At 41.2% G+C, this 15546-nt stretch overlaps 1 protein-coding gene across 7 annotated transcripts in view; it reads left to right on the plus strand.

The window, feature by feature from the left end:
- The window catches only part of LOC133549287 (unconventional myosin-IXa-like), a 244584-nt gene that overhangs the window by 201683 nt on the left and 27355 nt on the right, over positions 1-15546 (plus strand). For 6 of the 7 annotated variants that reach the window (XM_061894536.1, XM_061894538.1, XM_061894537.1 and 3 more), the window contains 10 exons: positions 842-991; positions 1068-1369; positions 1442-2542; positions 5663-5747; positions 6017-6226; positions 6600-6697; positions 6829-6929; positions 8778-8998; positions 11641-11757; positions 11843-12031. In XM_061894536.1, coding sequence (XP_061750520.1) covers positions 842-991; positions 1068-1369; positions 1442-2542; positions 5663-5747; positions 6017-6226; positions 6600-6697; positions 6829-6929; positions 8778-8998; positions 11641-11757; positions 11843-12031 — 2574 coding nt within the window. The remainder of the gene's footprint in view (positions 1-841; positions 992-1067; positions 1370-1441; positions 2543-5662; positions 5748-6016; positions 6227-6599; positions 6698-6828; positions 6930-8777; positions 8999-11640; positions 11758-11842; positions 12032-15546) is intronic. The other variant, XM_061894541.1, reaches the window with a different exon arrangement.

A 15546-nucleotide genomic window follows, 5' to 3' on the forward strand; every position in this document is an offset into this window, starting at 1 on the left:
TTGGCGCTTTTGTTCATGTGGGAGAATATTCCAATAAAGGTGCACTACACACTACTTTTGAATTCATTATTGGGCTTTGCGTATACAATGCAGTTAATCGCGATTAATCGGAGAAATAGTGCTATTAACTTCGATTAAAATTTGTAATCGTTGCCCAGCCCTAGTTTTTACATATATTTATAATGTTTATTCTATTTTTTTTAGATGGCCTTCATTTTAGTTATTCTCCAGTATAGACGCCTCAAACGTGGCGTTTTTTCCCTCAATCCTCAGTGGCGTGCCATGTTTTGTAATTGCCAATAGAATAGAATAGAATACAAAGTACTTTATTGATCTCTGGGGGAAATTCAGCACCACAGTTTGCTCACAATAAACAATAATAATAATAAATAATATATGACATATATATGTAATATATAATAGATGAGGAATATAAATATATTTTACATATATTCTACATTTAAGTGCAGTCAAGGAACATATACATTATACAGTCTGATGGCTGTCGGTATGAAGGACCTCCTGTGTCGTTCCGTGTTACATTTTGGGAGTCTGAGCCTTCCACTGAACGTGCTCATTCTCTCCGCAAGGTCCGAGTGTAGTGGGTGGGAGGTGTTGTCAATAATGGCTAGGAGTTTTGCTACACTTCTCCTTTTTGACACCACCGCCAGAGAGTCTAGCTCCACTCCCACCACGTTACTGGCCTTCTCTTCTAGTGCTGTCTGTGTGTGTATGTGTGTGTTTTCTTCTCTTATTTCTTTTTTTTTTGTGTGTAAAGTACTTTGTGTTGCTACTTACCTGTGTATGAAAAGTGCTTTATAAATAAATCAACCTGGTCCAGGTGTTCCTGCGGGAGGCGGAGCGTCAGCGTCTTCAGACCCTTCTCCACCAGGAAGTGCTGAGGCGCATTGTCATGCTTCAGCGCCGCGTTAGGGCGGTCTTGGAGAGGAGGCACTTTGTTGGAATGAGGCTGGCTGCGTGCGTCATCCAGGTGAGCGTTAGATAACAATGTGCGATGGTGCGGTTTTTTTGGACGACGTAACATGTCCTCTTCCCCTGTTCCGCAGCGGTGGTGGCGCTGCTGCCTTCTTAGGCAGTCCGCCCTGGACCTGATGGTGGAGGAGCAAGCGGCCGTGTGCTTGCAGGCGGCCTGGAGGTGCTGCAGGCAGCGCCGGGTGTTCCTGCGGTGGCAGCATGCGGCGACCGTGATCCAGAGGAGCTGGAGGATCTTCTGCCATCGAAGGACCAGGGCCGTCATCACGGTCCAGGCGGCCTGGAGGGGGTTCACAGGGAGGAGACGCTACTGTGCCATACGCAGGACTGTGGCGCGGCTGCAGGCGATGGCGAGAGGATACTTGGCCCGGCTCAGGTACGGAGAGTGGTGTTAGTCTGATGCAACCTAGATCAGGATCAAACTAAATTTCAATCCTCTCATGTTTAGGTTCCAAGAACTGAAGCAGCAAACCTCCATTATTCATGACTTCACCTCATCAGAACAGGAAAGTGTGCAGATTCTCCCGGGAGAACCGACAGAAGATTCTGCACTTTTTGCCGTCGATGTTGGCAAAGACTCAGATCCGAGCTGGGGTATCGACGAGGCCAGTCACAAGACCCGATCCAAGAGAGAGAGCAGGCGGATGAGAGAACTGGAGCAGGCTCAGTTCAGCTTGGAACTTCTCAAAGTTCGCACCACCAGTGTGGAAACCCCTACTCAAGAAGAGGCGGGACCTCTGGAGGACCCTTGCAGACCTTCACCTCTCGGGTGTCTTGCTACACGTGATACGTTGGAGCGGCTCTCTATCGAGGATATGGAGACAGAAGGTTCAGCAGGTTTTGCACCTCAGGAACAATCCTGGATGGATAGTCAAGCGCAAGAGCCAGTGAGGGATTCCAACCATAACGAAAAGCCCAAGGTGGACTCACCTTGCAGGACTGGGAGTCCAAGAGCAACTTTTTACTTCGCATCTGATCAAAGTCCAGTTCGAGAAGCAAAATCTGAAAGCCCTAATAAATCTTACGAGAGAAGAGAGTCTGCATCTCGAAGGCCTGTTGTGGTCTTGATCAGTATGCAGAAAGAGAGTCCTGTGGAAGAAGGAGCTCTGGTACCCCAAACTCCAGAAGAGGTGTCTCAACCAAATTCCCCGTTGACCCACATTTCAGGTTTGGACGTCAAATCTTCGATTGAACCACCTCCGTCCTCAAGGACTACACCGCCCCAGCGGGACAGTTTTGAGAAAGGAAAGTCTTCTCAGATGACATTTTCAGCCCCGCGTTCACCGAGTCCAGAATTGCCTGGGCTTTGCCCCTCCGAGGTGGGCATTCACATCACCTTGGAGACAAAACCCAGTCTTCCTCCAATTCTCACGGTTCAACAAGAGAGGAATGCCGTGCCGCCCAGGCAGGCGGCTCAGAGCCCGGTCCTGGACACCAAACCACCCAAAGCCCAGAAGAAAAGTTCTGCGCAGACAGTGATAGTAAACATGACAGAGAAACCATCAACCACCGTGTTCTCACCACCCAGACGCAAGTTGCCCTTTTCCAAGTAAGTCACAGCCGCCTAACCTGCTCTCAGTTCGTTTACAGAGTTAAAACCTAAAAGGACCCATAGCATCCAGATCACTATTTTGATCACTTAATTGCATGTTTTGTCGCCCTGGTCCATGATTACTTAAAAACGGGTATGGTTAACAACATTAGCAAAAAATAAATACAATTTCCGCACTTCTTTGCTCTTTAAGTTGACTTTTAGAACTCAGTTTGTACAAACCCTATTTCCATATGAGTTGGGAAATTGTGTTAGATGTAAATATAAACGGAATACAATCATTTTCAAATCATTTTCAACCCATATTCAGTTGAATATGCTCCAAAGACAACATATTTAATGTTCAAACTGATAAACATTTTTTTTTTTGCAAACAATCATTAACTTTAGAATTTGATGCCAGCTATACGTGACAAAGAAGTTGGGAAAGGTGGCAATAAATACTGATAAAGTTGAGGAATGCTCATCAAGCACTTATTTGGAACATCCCACAGGTGTGCAGGCTAATTGGGAACAGGTGGGTGCCATGATTGGGTATAAAAGCAGCTTCCATGAAATGCTAAGTAATTCACAAACAAGGATTGGGCGAGGGTCACCAAAATGTAAGCAAATTGTCGAACAGTTTTAGAACAACATTTCTCAACGAGCTATTGCAAGGAATTTAGGGATTTTACCATCTACGGTCCGTAAAATCATCAAAAGGTTCAGAGAATCTGGAGAAATCACTCCACGTAAGCCATGATACTACGGACCATTGAGCCCTCAGGCGGTACTGCATCAAAAACAGACATCAGTGTGTAAAGGATATCACCACATGGGCTCAGGAACACTTCATAAAACCACTGTCAGTAACTACAGTTGGTCGCTACATCTGTAAGTGCAAGTTAAAACTCTGCTATGCAAAGCAAAACCCATTCATCAACAACACCAAGGAACGCCGCTGGCTTTGCTGGGCCCGAGCTCATCTAAGATGGACTGATGCAAAGTGGATAGGTGTTGTGTGGTCTGACGAGTCCACATTTAAAAATTTTTGGGGAAACTGTGCACGTGGTGTCCTCCGGAACAAAGTGGAAAATAACCATCCGAATTGTTATAGGCGCGAAGTTCAAAAGCCAGCATCTGTGATGGTATGGGGGTGTATAAGTGCCCAAGGCATGGGTAACTTACACATCTGTGAAGGCACCATTAATGCTGAATGGTCCATACAGGTTTTGGAGCAACATATGTTGTCAACCAAGCAACGTTATCATGGACGCCCCTGCTTATTTCAGCAAGACAATGCCAAGCCAAGTGTTACAACAGCGTGGTTTCGTAGTAAAAGAGTGTGGGTACTTTCCTGCGCCGCCTGCCGTCCAGACCTGTCTCCCATGGAAAATGTGTGGCACATTATGAAGCGTAAAATACGACAGCGGGGACCCCGGATTGTTGAACGACTAAAGCTCTACATAAAACAAGAATGGGAAAGACTTCCACTTTCAAAGCTTCAACAATTAGTTTCTTCAGTTCCCAAACGTTTATTGAGTGTTGTTAAAAGAAAAGGTGATGTAACACAGTGGTGAACATGCCCTTTCCCAACTACTTTGGCACGTGTTGCCGCCATGACATTCTAACTTAATTATTATTTACAGAAAATAAATAAAGTTTATGAATTTGAACATCAAATATCTTGTCTTTGTAGTGCTTTCAACTGAATGAGTTGAAAAGGATTTGCAAATCATTGTATTCTGTTTTTATTTACATCTAACACAATTTCCCAACTCATATGGAAACGGGGTTTGTACAACAGGGCAATTTTAGTGCTTTACAGAAAATTTAAATTAATCATCATTCAAATCCAAATTAAATAGTGTAGATACAATATATTCAGTTGTTATATGCACAATTAAATAAAAGTGTTTTCAGGCTGGATTTGAACCTTCACAATTTTGAGGCCCGTCTCACATCTCAGGAAGACTATTCCAGATTTCAGGAGCATTAAACTGAAAGGCAACTTCACCGTGTCTGCTCCGGACTTTGGGCACCAGCAGGAGACCACTCCCTGAGGTTCTAAAAGGTTGAGATGGTTCATATGGTTCTAACATGTCAGAGACGCACTTAGGCACAGGATCATGACAAGAATTGTACACAAGAAGAGTGGTTTTAACGTCTATTCTCTGAGCAACAGGAAGCCAGTGGAGTGACCTGAGCACTGGACTTATACGGTCGTATTTCCTGGTTCTAGTCAGGACTCGAGCAGCAGCATTTTTAATACACTGCAGCTGCTATACAGCTCATTTAGAGAGCCAAGTGAGAGGGCCATTTCTGTGGTCTAACCTGCTGGAGACAAAGGAATGGATTAGTCTAACTCCATACACGTCATAGCCTTTTGTTTCCTCGTGCTCTTGCAGCTTTTCCTCAAGCATCCTGAGGAAAACATCAGTAATATAATAATGGAACTTTTCCGAGGTTTGGGCACAACTATGACAAGAAGGAAATTAAAGAGCTTTGAAAAAGTCTCCTTTCAGCTGGGAAGCACAGTTTACGTAGACTGGTTTTCAGGCTTTCTGAGCCAGTAGCCTTGATTGGCTTCAGTTTAAGAATACTTTGAACCACAGCATCCTCAGTGATGGTTGTTTGCGCTCCTGCCGGGAGATGTTTCCAGAGCTCATCACATTCTGGTTTAGCTTCCACTTGATCAAATCTACAAAATATGTCATTCAAATCATTAGCAAAACACTCACTAATGTTTGAAGGAGTGTGTCATTGCTTATTTGTTTTGTATTTAGATCCTCCCAAGCTTGTTGTATGTTGCCACTAAAATATTTGCGTTCTATTTTGTTCTTGTACGCATTTTTTTGCCTTGAATATGTCACGTCTCAGCTGTTTGCTTTTTTCTTGCATCGCCAGAACAGAAGGCAGCCTTCCTTTCATTAAGACGTCAATAGTCCCGCCCTCACTTTGGAGATAAAAGTGGGCGTTCCATAATATGTGCTGAAAGTCTTTTAGAAAACAAAGCTATAAAGTGACCACTCTGCCTATTTTGGTGGGAATTTTACCTGAAGACATATTTTTGGGGGGTCCAGATCTATGAAAGAAGTGTCAATGCTGTCAGACTTTAAACGGGAGTGTTTTTTCCAGGTCAGATAAGGATTTGGTCAACCAGGAAAGATCCTTGTCCATGTTCAGAGATGATCCCCAGTCTGCTGGATCCAGAACCAGAGAGGTAAGCCTCTTTGCGAGATGCAGTGTTTTGTGTCTTTACCCCAGGAGCCGAGGAAGAACCCAGTGATTGAAATGAGTGACAGTCGTCTTAAAATGTTTGATCTTGACGAAGAGTTGCAGTCTTTTGGTCCCTGCTGATTGGCTGTCAGTCCACTCCTTGTTTTGACTTGAAAGTTCCGGAGTTAGGTTCCGGTCTTGAGAAGAGGAGCTGAGCTTTCTTGCATCAGCGTTTTAAACTTGAGGTCTGACGTTCCTGTGGTTGCCCGGCAGCAGGTGGGCCGCCCGGGCCCCAAAAAGAAAGCGCGCATGTCCCGGACGCGCGCCGACTTCCTCACGCGCTGCAACTCTGAGAGAGCGACGCAGTCGGACGATGACGACGACCAATACTACGTCCCCGCCCACTCCCGCACGCTGTCCCCCTCCCTGTCGCCCTCACGCGCCCAACCCCCCGAGGCGGACTATCAGAGTGACTCCGAGACGGTAAATGGTCCCCCTGACCTGTTTCCGCCACTTGCTCCAACCCTTCGGGTCATGCGGCTGGGGGGGGCGGAGCCTTTTAACATCGCTAAACTCACCCCTACTGGACTCTTTGACCAACAAACGTTTCTCTGCTTGAAAGCGGACTTTGGACGGCGAGAATGCGGTGTCTGCGCAACCTCCGATTTTGCTCCTGCATGCTCGAATGGTTCAAATTTGAAAACTAACCACGCTCAAAAGCAGGAGCTTCACTTCCTGTGCACCTTCTTTGTCACTAATCCAACACTGAGTATGGAGACTGCAGCATGAAACGAGATTAATATTAAATATGTTACTATAACACTTTATCAGGTCTGGTGTTCTTTTCCCCTCGCAGGATCCTCACAAGGATCAGAAGAAGATCCATAAAACAATGTCGTCAGGTGACCTGGGCAAAGTGGAGGTGCTGAGGAAAACCTCCAGTCAGGATGGAAGGTATGAATGTGAAATATCATGAATATAATGCAGACCCACAACTATCAGTGTTATGACACAATGTTCATAGTTAATGCATTCTAGTTAGTTAATGACTTTTTCCTCATGTCAATCGGATTTGTTTTCTGCAGGATGAGAGGGAAGATGCGGTTCTGGAGTAAAACCAAACACAGCGAGAAAAAAGTCATCCTGGACAAGGCGGCCAGCAGGGGGGATGCTGGTGAGATGCATGGTGAGGTGTTCTTCAGTCAATCAATCAATGTTTATTTATATAGCCCTAAATTACAAGTGTCTCAGAGGGCTGCCCAAGCCACAACGACTTCCTCGGTTCTTCTGATGTTCTTCTCAAGTTCTTCTTATGTTTGTCTTATGTTCTTCTCGTTTTCTTGTTATGTTTTTCTTATGTTATTTTCATGTTCTTATGATCTTTTCATTTTCTTACATTTTTTATTGTTCTTCTCATATTTTTCTTATGTTCTTGTTATGTTTTTCTTATGTTCTTTTCATGTTTTCTCATGTTCTTATGTTATTCTCATGTTATTATTACATTCTTCTCATGTTTTTTTATCTTCTTTTCATATTCTTCTATTGCTCTCCTCATGTTCTTATGTTGTTCGTATGTTCTGTTCATGTGCTTAGTTTTTCTTATGTTCTTTTGATGATTTTATGTATTTCTTATGTTCTTCTCATGTTCTTATCTGCTTCTCATCTTCTTTTGTTTTTTTTATGTTCTTCTCATGTTCTTATTATTGTTTTTTATGTTCTTCTCATGTCCTTATGTTATTCTCATGTTATATTCTTTTTTTAAATCTTTTTTATGGTCTTCCCATGCTTATGTTATTCTCATGTTCTTCTTATGTTCCTCTTAGCAAAGTAACGTTAAAGTACCATTGATTGTCACACACACACTAGGTGTGGTGAAATTTGTCCTTTGCATTTGACCCATCCCCTTGATCACACCTTAAGGAGGTGAGGGGAGCAGTGGGCAGCAGCGTTGCCACGCCTAGGAATCATTTTTGGTGATTTAACCCCCAATTTCAACCCTTGATGCTGAGAACCAAGCAGGCAAATAATGGGTTCCATTTTTATAGTCTTTCATATGACTCGGCCAGGGTTTGAACTCACAACCTACCGATCTCAGGGCGGACACTCTAACTACTAGGCCACTGAGTAGGTGGCCTAGGAGCTCAGGATCAACATATTCTTCATATATTCTTCCTGTTTTTTTTATGTTCTTCTTATGGTCCACTTATGTCCTTGTGTGTCAGGTTGTGTTCTACTTATTGTATTTTTGTCTTTTTATGTTCTGCTTAGGGCTTCACGGTGGGAGAGGGGTTAGTGCGTCTGCCTCACAATACGAAGGTCCTGCAGTCCTGGGTTCTAATCCAGGCTCGGGATCTTTCTGTGTGGAGTTTGCATGTTCTCCCCGTGAATGCGTGGGTTCCCTCCGGGTACTCCGGCTTCCTCCCACTTCCAAAGACATGCACCTGGGGATAGGTTGATTGGCAACACTAAATTGGCCCTAGTGTGTGAATGTGAGTGTGAATGTTGTCTGTCTATCTGTGTTGGCCCTGCGATGAGGTGGCGACTTGTCCAGAGTGTACCCCGCCTTCCGCCCGATTGTAGCTGAGATAGGCGCCAGCGCCCCCCTCGACCCCGAAAGGGAATAAGCGGTAGAACATGGATGGATGGATGTTCTGCTTAGATTTTTTTTCTTGTTCTTTTTCTTCTGTTCTGCTTATGTTCTTATGTTCTGCTTTTATTCAACTTGTGTTCAGCTTTCATTCTTCATGTATTCTTATCTTCAGCTTATTTTCTATTCCACAAGTTATTTCAAGGCCATGAGACCCGTACCATTTTCAAACGTATCATTTGAAATAGCCATCCATTCATCCATTTTCTACCGCTTGTCCCATTTGGGGTAGCAGAGGGTGCTGGAGCCTATCTCAGCTGCGTATGATTAAAAATTAATGACACTGGATTGGAAGAAAACGGAATTTCTATGTTGTCATCTATACTTGTTGCCCCCCATATGTTAGTCAGATTATTAAAAAAAATTTTCTCCGCGTCTGTCCGTCAGATGGCCCGTCTCCACCTCACAGTCCAGACCTGGATGTCGTTCCTCCCGGGAGTGTGCGGGACAGTAAGGAGAACAAGGAGCCTTCTCCCAAGATGAAACGACGGCGCAGCGTGAAGATCAGCAGCATTGCTCTGGAACCCACCCAGTGGCAGAACGATGCACTGCACATCCTCACCTCAGCCCATGACTATCGCACCATGAATGACTTCCTCCTCAAGAAGGTCACAATAATCTGTTTACGTCCCGTCATTTGCTTCATACTTTATAATATTTGAAATATTTTTTATATAGTGTTGCCTTGTTTATCCATTATTTTCTGAAAGGCGCTTGTAAATGAAAAGTTTTAATTTTTGAGGCACCGTATTTTTCTGACTATAATTCGGAGTTTTTTTCATAGTTTGGCCAGGGATGCGACTTATACTCAGGAGCGACCTATGTGTGGAATTATTAACACATTACTGTAAAATATCGAATAACATTATTTAGCTCATTCACGTAAGAGACTAGACGTATGAGATTTCATGGGATTTAGCGATTAGGAGTGACAGATTGTTTGGTAAACGTATAGCATGTTCTATATGTTATAGTTATTTGAAAGACTCTTACCATAATATGTAACGTTAACATACCAGGCACCTTTTCAGTTTGTTATTTATGCGTCATATAACGTACACTTATTCAGCCTGTTCTCTATTCTTTATTTATTTTAATTTGCCTTTCAATTGTCTATTCTTGGTGTTGGGTTTTATCAAATAAATTTCCCCCCAAAAATGCGACTTACTGTATACTCCAGTGCGACTTATATCTATGTTTTTTTCCTTTTTTATTATGCATTTTCGGCAGGTGCAACTTATACTCCAGCGCGACTTATACTCCGAAAAATACGGTACATATTATTTGGGGGAGTCCACCCAAAATCTTTTTGTTGGAGGTTGTCTAAAATGATGAGAAGTGACTAGAATTGAAGTTAAACAATGTATTTTACAAATCAGGAGTAAGTACAAACAATAGCAATCCCAGCACTGGAGAGAGTGAACCGAGCTATCCGAAGGCAAAAGCAATCTCTGAACTTATGCTTTTGTCCACCTAGGTTGCACCGCCTTGACGGGTATCAAAACGTAAAGTTAGCTTGACGTGTTTTCTCTGCATTTTCCTTTACTTTCCCTCCTGACTGGTACATCATGACACCATTAAACTAGAGAAAATAGTACAACGTATTTTCCGGACTATAGAGCGCACCCACTGAATTTTAGGGGTAAAAAAGTAGACGCACTTTGCTATAAAATGCAGATATATATATATATATATATATATATATATATGTATATATATATATATATATATATATATATATATATATATATATATATATATATATATATATATATATATATATATGAATTAGTCATTTATGCTGAAATATTTAGTAAATGTTTATTTACATCCCTTAATTGTTTCCAAACGGTGTTATATTATCATATAATATTATGTGATAATGCATTTTATACTGTATTCTTTGTTCTATGTACTGTATGTGATTGCATGTCAACTTGGACGTTGGATTCTGCAATAAAGCTCGATTGATTGCTCCCTCCCACCTCCAAAAATATGCACATGGGGATAGGTTGATTGGCAACACTAAATTGGCCCGAGTGTGTGAATGTGGTTCAAGATTCAAAGTTTATTCGTCACATGCAGAGTACACCACAGTGAAATGCTTTTTTCCATGCTCTTCAGATATTGCGTACAGTGGGATCCAAACACTAGTTGCAGAATCTAATATACTAAGTACAAAAATACAAACAAAAGGAATAGCTCTGATGTACATTAATTACAAGACAATTAAGTTGCACATTAAGTCACAGTAGTTATGGTAGGAGTATCAGTACAAGTAGTGAATGTGAGTGTGAATATTGTCTGTCTGTGTTGGCCCTGCGATGAGGTGGCGACTTGTCCAGGGTGTACCCCGACTACCGCACGAATGCAGCTGAGATAGGCTCCAGCAACCCCCGCGACCGCGAAAGGTACAAGCCGTAGAAAATGGATGGATGATTGATTGTAACACGGCAGTAAAACGGCTGATCAAACAAAACAATAGTCATCGTCTCCAATCAGCTAAACAGACTCAGTAACTCCACGGTGACGTCCTGGTGAATTTACTGAGGGATTTGTGAAAGTGGAACAATACAAACAGAATGCCCTTGTAAGTTATTAATATTAACACAAACACTCGCAAACGTGTTAGCATATTAGCTAAAGCTAACGACGTTAGCTTCTTTATATTATGATAGCACGTACAAAAATGCATGAGAACACTCCAACAGAAATGACAAATTTGTAGTCAGTAAAAACTTATGAACATTGCTTGAGTGATGAATAAAGAATCCATACGAGGAGAAACGCTATGGACGATTAGAAGACAGAATGGCACTTCTACTTCCAGTTCAAAGCTTTAAAAAGCAGGAAACACTTTAGGCATTCCCCCAGCAGCACCTGCAGTGAGGGAACTCATCCAAAAGATGGCGCCATAGCCCAACAAAAACAAATGTCAATCAATCAATGTTTACTTATATAGCCCTAAATCACTAGTGTCTCAAAGGGCTGCACAAACCACAACACAAACCACTACGACATCCTCGGTAGGCCCACATAAGGGCAAGGAAAACTCACACCCAGTGGGACGTTGGTGATAATGATGACTATGAGAACCTTGGAGAGGAGGAAAGCAATGGATGTCGAGCGGGTCTAACATGATACCGTGAAAGTTCAAATGTGTTGTTTTTTTTTTTTTTTTTAGAATTAGTGGGATTACTACTACAGCTTTCTGTGCAGATGTTGACCTAAAAAATGTTTGTGCTCGCAGATCGCTGACCTGGAGAGTGAAAACGGGAAGAAGGACACCATGGTGGACGTGGTCTTCAAGAAAGCGCTGAAGGAGTTCAGGATAAACATCTTCAACTCGTACTCCACCGCCCTGGCTGTGAGTCCTCCGCAGTCTAACCCTGACATGTGACTGCGGCCATGTTTGATGTCAACATGTCGCACGTCCTCGTCCTGACCACCAGATGGACGACGGGAAGAGTATCCGTTACAAGGACCTCTACGCCCTGTTTGAGCACATCCTGGAGAAGACCATGCGGCTGGAGCAGCGGGACTGGAGCGAGTCGCCCGTGAAGGTGTGGGTGAACACCTTCAAGGTTTTCCTGGATGAGTTCATGACCGAGTACAAACCCATGGAGGGAACCATCGGCCGGGTAAGTGGTTCATCGGAAATGAAAGAAATCAACCTGACAGACATGACAATGTAATAGGGTTGTACCGGTATCAAAATGTATTTTGATACACAAAAAAATTATTTTAACAAAAAAATCTTACAATACATGAAACATATGTTTCTTATTGCAATCAAAGAAAAATGTTGGCCTTAAATAAAATAGTGAACATACCAATAAAACTTGTCTTTTATAGCAAGTAAGCAAACAAAAGCTCCGAATTTGGCTGCTGACGTATGCAGTAACTTATTGTGTCATTACTCAATTTATTATTATGTTGTCAAAATTATGATGGATTGTTTTCTACTTGTTCATTTATTGTTATTTGCTTTCTTTCTGTATTAACTTTTTCTATCTAGACTTCTGTTAAAATTTAATAATCACTTATTCTGCTGTTGTTTAATACTTTACATTAGTTTTGGATTATACCACAAATTATGGTATGAAACCCATACCAAGTAGTTACAGGATCATACATTGGTCATAATTGGAGTTCTCATGAGTCCAGGGACGTGTTTCTTGAGTTTATATATATATATATATATATATATATATATATATATATATATATATATATATATATATACATCCATCCATCCATTTTCTACCGCTTATTCCCTTTCGGGGTCACGGGGGGCGCTGACGCCTATCTCAGCTACAATCGGGCAGAAGGCAGGGTACACCCTGGACAAGTCGCCACATGTATGTATATATACATGTATATGTATGTATATATATGTGTATATGTATGTATATATATGTGTATATGTATGTATATATGTATATATATGTATGTATGTGTATGTATATATATATATATATGTGTGTATATATATGTATGTGTGTATATATGTATATATATATATATATGTATATATTTATATATATGTTTGTATATATATATATATATATATATATATATATATATATGTACGTATATATGTATATATACTGTATGTATATATATATATATTAGAGGTGGGCAAATTAATTACGAGTTAACTCATCAATCTATTAACGCCGACAATTATTTTATCGCACATTTGCATATGTTATTTACATACTTTTATTTTGTTAACGCCTTTTCTTAACAAGATGGCGTCGCCCGGATAAGCTTCAGCTTCGAGGGGCTCTTGGTAAAGATGGAACATTTGGCAAAAATATCGGACAATTCTGCAAATTTCATGGCTGGCTTACAGCGTGGTCACTCCGGGATCACTTTCGACCGCCAGACAATTCTGAATGTGGATAGATCGGGCCGTTTTGGACTGAATGACGCGTGTTTGCTAGACCGGCTAGCTAGCATGGGAATGCTTTGCCGGCTACATCCAGCGGCGTGTGAAGCAGCAGTATATGTGTTGTCTGTCTATTTATGAATAATGCAGACGAGGAGTGTTGGCTGAGTTCTTAACGTTTACTTTCAGAGCGTGCATATCACAACATACAAGATGCCGTCATGGCGACACACAACCTATACCGGGCTACCGCGCATGCTCGTCACTCCTGTTGCATGCCGGGTAGGGTAGTTCTTTTTTCCCCTGGCTCATAACATCACAATATAGTACCATGTATATGATGCGTTCAGTTTATCAAAGCACCAAGCAAACAATCGGAAAATTCCCATCATATCAAGTCCTAGATATGGTCATAATTATTCTAAGTGCACTACACAGAATAAACACAACATTATTAATATTGCTACTACGGATAATTTGATCAAAAATTCCCTAAAACAGCCCACTACCTATAATATAGGTTTTTTAAACATAAGATCCTGATAAAAAAAAAAATTTCTGCTGTTACCTCAGAAATTGCCTGTTCAGATGTTATGATTGTGGCTCAGAAATTTGTATGTAGATTATATTTATTTTCCATAACAAACAGGATAACTTAAATACCCTGGCAGTGGCAATAAGCTTAAATGTTTGTATTTACATTTTTTAAGTTGATTTTCATAAAATATGCTATTTAACTGCTACTGTTTAACAAGAACTGATTTAAATTGTGTTTGCACAACAAATGTTTTGGCGCTTTTGTTCATGTGGGAGAATATTCCAATAAAGGTGCACTACACACTACTTTTGAATTCATTATTGGGTTTTGCGTATAAAATGCAGTTAATCGCGATTAATCGGACAAATTGTGCGATTAACTTTGATTAAAATTTTTAATCATTGCCCAGCCCTAATATATATATATATATATATTTATATACATATATATATATATATATATATATATATAACTTTTTTTTTTTTTAACAAAATATTTTGTGACAATAAAAAAAATGACGATGTAATCTTTGTAGTATCGACTAAATACGCTCTTGTGCTTGAAATCATTACAGTCAATGTTTGTGTAGATCCGCCAATGGCATTTGGTTATTTGCTTGTTGTTAGCAGGTAGTTATTGTATCCTCCTACGGTGTGTAGTAAAGCATCTTTTGCTATTCCACGCCATGGAGGCGATGTTTATTTATTTAGAGGTAGCTAAAATACTGCTGACTGCGGATGGACGTTAGCCGCTAGTTAGGCAGCCATGTTTTAAAGGTATAGCCGAGCGGCGTTTTGGTGCATTATGTTCACCTTTATCGTTAGTTTTTAAGCCCAAATGCGTCCATTGTCACTTTTCTGTCTACACACCGTGTCTGCTTGTAAGTACTCCGTGCTTGTTCGTAGCTGCACATGCTCTTCTGCTCGTAAAACCAGCAATGTGACGTGACGACGGCGCGCCCTCATGCCGGTGAAAAAAAGAGGGCATGGTATTTTTCAGACGCAGCATAGTACCGTTTTTAATGTATTAGTATGGCGGTATTAGTATGGCGGTATTAGTATGGCGGCATTAGTACCGGTATACCGTACAACCCTACAATGTAATCATGACAACTTTAATTCTGTGACTCTTACCTCAACCTGGGAAGCCGGAAGTCCGGAATGTTCTTGAAGTCAACTGTAGTGATAAATATTACTGAAAACCCAAATAAAAAAAACAACCAAATCTTTGTTTTTGCAAATCACAGGATGCATGTTCAATGGCTGCCCCATGAATGATGAAAAACCCTGACCAGTGGACCAACCCATAAAAAGCCCTAAAAATGTCTGGTTTGTGATTCTATAAAACAGGTAGTCCCCAATCCCAAGTCCGTAAAATTTGTTTGAAATTTCAGTGGAACCCCGATTTACAAACTTAATTGGTTTTTGAACAGAGTTTGTAAATATGAAATTTAGTTCTCCATGAGAAACAATGTGAATATGAATAATTGGTTCCAGCCTTGACAAAAGTCCATATTTTAGTGAAGGGTTGTACACTTACAACACAATATAAAGTACTGTTCTTCAAACAAACTTAAGGAGGTGATGGTTTAACTTTCCCTTTACTAACAAGCCAAAACAACAAAGAAAAGCTCAACTGTACTGTATGCGCTGCTCAGCCAACACACGCACAAGCACAGAAGAGATTTTAGTGTCCTCACAAACGATCAGAAATCACAAAAATCC

This window comes from Nerophis ophidion, linkage group LG03, assembly GCF_033978795.1.
Source record: "Nerophis ophidion isolate RoL-2023_Sa linkage group LG03, RoL_Noph_v1.0, whole genome shotgun sequence".
Classification (NCBI taxonomy): domain Eukaryota; kingdom Metazoa; phylum Chordata; class Actinopteri; order Syngnathiformes; family Syngnathidae; genus Nerophis; species Nerophis ophidion.